The 3,846-nt window shown below is 34.6% G+C and overlaps 1 protein-coding gene across 1 annotated transcript; it reads right to left on the reverse strand.

The window, feature by feature from the left end:
* Positions 1-342: 342 nt before the first annotated feature.
* Positions 343-3,053, reverse strand: LOC120082820 (recQ-mediated instability-like protein). Its single transcript, XM_039038148.2, has 4 exons — positions 2,838-3,053; positions 2,654-2,765; positions 2,505-2,566; positions 343-618 (listed from the first exon to the last, which is right to left on the reverse strand). Exons 1-4 carry the CDS (start codon positions 2,955-2,957, stop codon positions 505-507), a joined length of 408 nt encoding a protein of 135 aa, XP_038894076.1. The 5' UTR covers positions 2,958-3,053; the 3' UTR covers positions 343-504.
* Positions 3,054-3,846: the final 793 nt, after the last annotated feature.

The following is a 3,846-nucleotide window of genomic DNA, read 5'->3' on the forward strand; positions in this document are numbered from 1 at the left end:
AAAGAACACATGTATTTAAGTGGTTCAGCCAAAGGCCTAAGTCCACTGTGAAAATCGAGAAGGTCTCTTTTTATTACTTCTTCTTAAAACTTCTTACAGAATGAATGTCTTGCTCTCTCTCGTTCTCGTTATTCTCTCATTCGTTTTCTTTTTATACCGACGCTTATTGTCAATGAAGAAGCTCGGGTGGTTACAACAAATATAACAGAAAGAAGACAACAACGATCAACTGCCTACAACTTCATTTCTTGTCTTCGATTCTTTCTGTAACAATGCCAACCAAGGGAAATGATGACACTCGGATTCTATAACTTAGAGTTGTGAACGTACGAGATCCAAAGATCATAACAATATATGAGGTGAGAATTTCAATTAGTGTTTATAAATATGTAATAAAAGAGGAAAAAAAACCCTTATGTGGGATTACAACAAATTGATGCATTATTTATAACAGGATCAGCATGAAAATAAAATAATCACCACCTGTTGAGTCAACAAAATAAGTTACGAAAATTCTTCAATCAGAGGTTCATAGAACATTTTGTAGGCTTCCACGACTTCAAGGTACCACATTGCCTCTCGATCAGGAAACTTTGAAAGATCAACAATCTTGTGAACCTGAGGCAAGAATAAAATCATAAAATTAACTAACTTAAGTTCTTGTTGATGGGAGATATCAACATTCTAAGCTATTAAATAATTTTAAGTTATGAACACTGTCTTTGCTCCTACATATTAGATATGGAAAGTAATTTAGTGTTATTTACAATAAGCTATGGGGACAATAAAGCCCCCAACTCCTAAGAAAGTTAATCACCAAGTGGGACACAAAATGCTGATGAAACAAAACAGCACAGCTACAAGTTGAATATCAACAAATGAAGGTGTTGTAGAAAGAAAGGAACGGAATGAGAGGTCAAGACAGCTAAAATGCTGAAATTAAACTTGCTTCCAATTAAGAGTCAACAATCTCAAAGACAGCAATAACAATATTATTGAATACTAAAAGATACACCTGAAAATACTGAATAATCCTTTTGGTCTCTCTTGATTGGATCAACATGTTGCTCACAAATCACCCTTTCAAAGCTACTAAGGCTCAAATATGGTCAAATATAATAACCGACAAGTACTGTTTTAGAGAAGATTTGGGAGGAGAGAAACAACAGAATTTTTCAAGCCAAATAAATTTCTTCTGAGGATGTGCTTGATCGAGTTGTTTTCCATGCTCTATTTTGGTGTGAAAATCTACTGCTGATACAAGTTCACAGTTTAAATTTCCTCGTTGCAAATTGGAGAAAATTTTTGTATACCATGTAATTATATGGGCTTCTTTTGTATCTCTTTGGATATTTCATTCCATCAATGAAATTGTTTCTTATCCCCCACCAAAGAAATGGAAAAAGAAAAAGAAAAATACTGAATAATCCACCAATATGCTTCTATGGCGTTGGCTTATCTGCTACACCCATAAGAAAAGAAAAAGAGCACGAAAAATCACACCATATGGAGAATATAGGAAACTTTACAACAAGCCACACAGAACGTAGAAACCTAAAAATTCCAAGGACAAAAGATTAAGTCAATATTCTAGATTCCAGCTTCTGTTGTCAACCCTCCCTAGCACAACGATCACCCAAAAACTAGCTGATGCCCCCTCGAAAAACTACATATAATGACCATCAAGCACAACAGCAACACGTCGTTCTTTTAAGAGGGCAACAAAGATTTAATTGATTGAATGAAATTGGCATACACAAAAATATCTCCAACACATAGTAACAGAAGTTAGGCTGTAATCTTTTAAGGGATGCATACATCTCAAAAAGAACCGATTCCATAAATTTCTTGAAAGTGGTGGAATCATCAATGTTCCAGTGTCCCAAGAAAATGCAGTTCAATAATCCAAAAACTAAGCATCAATCTCTTACTGTGCATTCCAAGACATTCTAATTCGTTAGGAAACAAATACCCCATTCATTGATATGATGAAGTGGAATACAAAAGAAATCGGATAATAATTACAAACAAACACTTCCATTGGTTAACAAGGGTAGATAATCTATAATTACAACATGGAGAAGACGATATGCTCCACGTAATCGTTAAAAGAGAATAGGGTTCTTTAAAATAGTTACGACTCTTATTGTGAAGATGCAGCCATTTCGTTCAAACTAAATATCGATAAGGATCAGCTTGTCCTTTTTTAATGGATGACCCATAAATAATAGAGAAATTCCCATCCAAAGGTGTCTTGTAAAAATCTTAATAGATGTAAAAAAAGACGAAAACCAATAATCTTCAACTAAGGAAATAAATTATGAAGTTACAATTTAATTTAGTAAATACTACATTCAACTCAAAAGAACGTCATTAGAATTACAGTGATTCTCTCTTAACAAGAAAACAAAAATCAGGGGAAATCAATTCTTCTCTACATGTCAAGCACAAGGAAGAAAAGGCGAGGAATCAGAAAGGAAAAAAGGATGAAGTCTGAATCTCACCGCAATAACGGGTGGTTCATTCGTCCGGAAGACAAAAGCGCCGACAACCATGACATACATCCCTGTATAAAACAAACAAAGAAAGAGAGAGAAACCAACTCAAAAGGCAGTAGAAGAAAAAAGAGAATGGGAAGTTTTAGGGCAAATACCGAGGATCCAAGGGCGGAGACGGAAGTCGCGAGATAGAGAGAGCTCGACGGTGCCGGTGCCGTCGTCGAGAATCAATTTAGCATTTTCTTTGTCGACGGAGACTAAATTCCCCTGCTGGTAGAAGTGTGATTAGAGAGAGAATTGTGAGAAAGGGAGAGAAGGGAAGGATGTGAAAGAGAGGACCTGAAGCCAGGCGCGTTGGAAGAGAATGCCGCCGAGAGTGGCGGCGTTGTTGGTCGGACTTTGGCGGGCGTCTTTGAGCTGCCGGCACAGAAGCTTCAACGCTGCCAAGCTGTAGTCCATATTCACTTCCCTGGTTTTGGCGCCGCTTGGAAAATTGCCCAAACTATTTTTCTTTTTCTGTTTTTTTTTTTAAAAAACTTCTAGATATTATTTTTCAAAATATTGTTTTGGTCCTTATATAGTTATATATACCTATATTTGAGTGGGTTCATTTGGGTCTTACTTCTAATTTTTCAATTTTAATCCATGAAGTTCTAATAAATCTTAAAATTACTCCATATGGTTAATAGATTGTTTGTTTTTTTTTTTAAAAAAAAAGCTTTGCTCTATAAGCATTCCTTTTATAAATTGTAAAATATATTAAATTAGCCTTTTGTCGACGCTTGCAAAAGACCAATCAAATAAAATTTATAATACCAAACTAGACTACTACTACAAAGACATAGCAATAGTGGCTAGTTCAGATTGATCTTTAGGGAAGTGCTAGTGTGAGTTTCATCAAGTCAATTTCCTAGTTATAATGGTAATGTGAAAGTATATTGTAATTTTGTTGTTTGTATGTCCAAGAGTATTTTGTATACCTTAACTACATAGCTACATGTAAAAAATTGTAAAATATTTGTGAATATTTTTGTAACGACCCGACTCCATATGACTTAAACTAGGTCATTACTATAGATATGCATGCATACAATTCAAATTGACATCTCTTCATGATTTAATAAAACCAACTTATTAGCATAAAGTAATTAAATTTATTAAAACTAAATAACTGACATCCATTTGGGTACCCTTAAAACTAGAAAATTATCTTAAAAAGTTTAAAAGCAAAATCACTCAAAACTTCAACTTCAAACATTAGGCCTAAAATCTTTTAAACATAAAATCCTGAACACATGAGTGGAAGCATATGACTGGTCCCAGTGGCTCGATCATGGATTCTGCTTAT

The sequence above is a fragment of the Benincasa hispida genome, chromosome 8 (assembly GCF_027475165.1).
Source record: "Benincasa hispida cultivar pf3 chromosome 8, pf3_genome.v1.1, whole genome shotgun sequence".
Classification (NCBI taxonomy): Eukaryota; Viridiplantae; Streptophyta; class Magnoliopsida; order Cucurbitales; family Cucurbitaceae; genus Benincasa; species Benincasa hispida.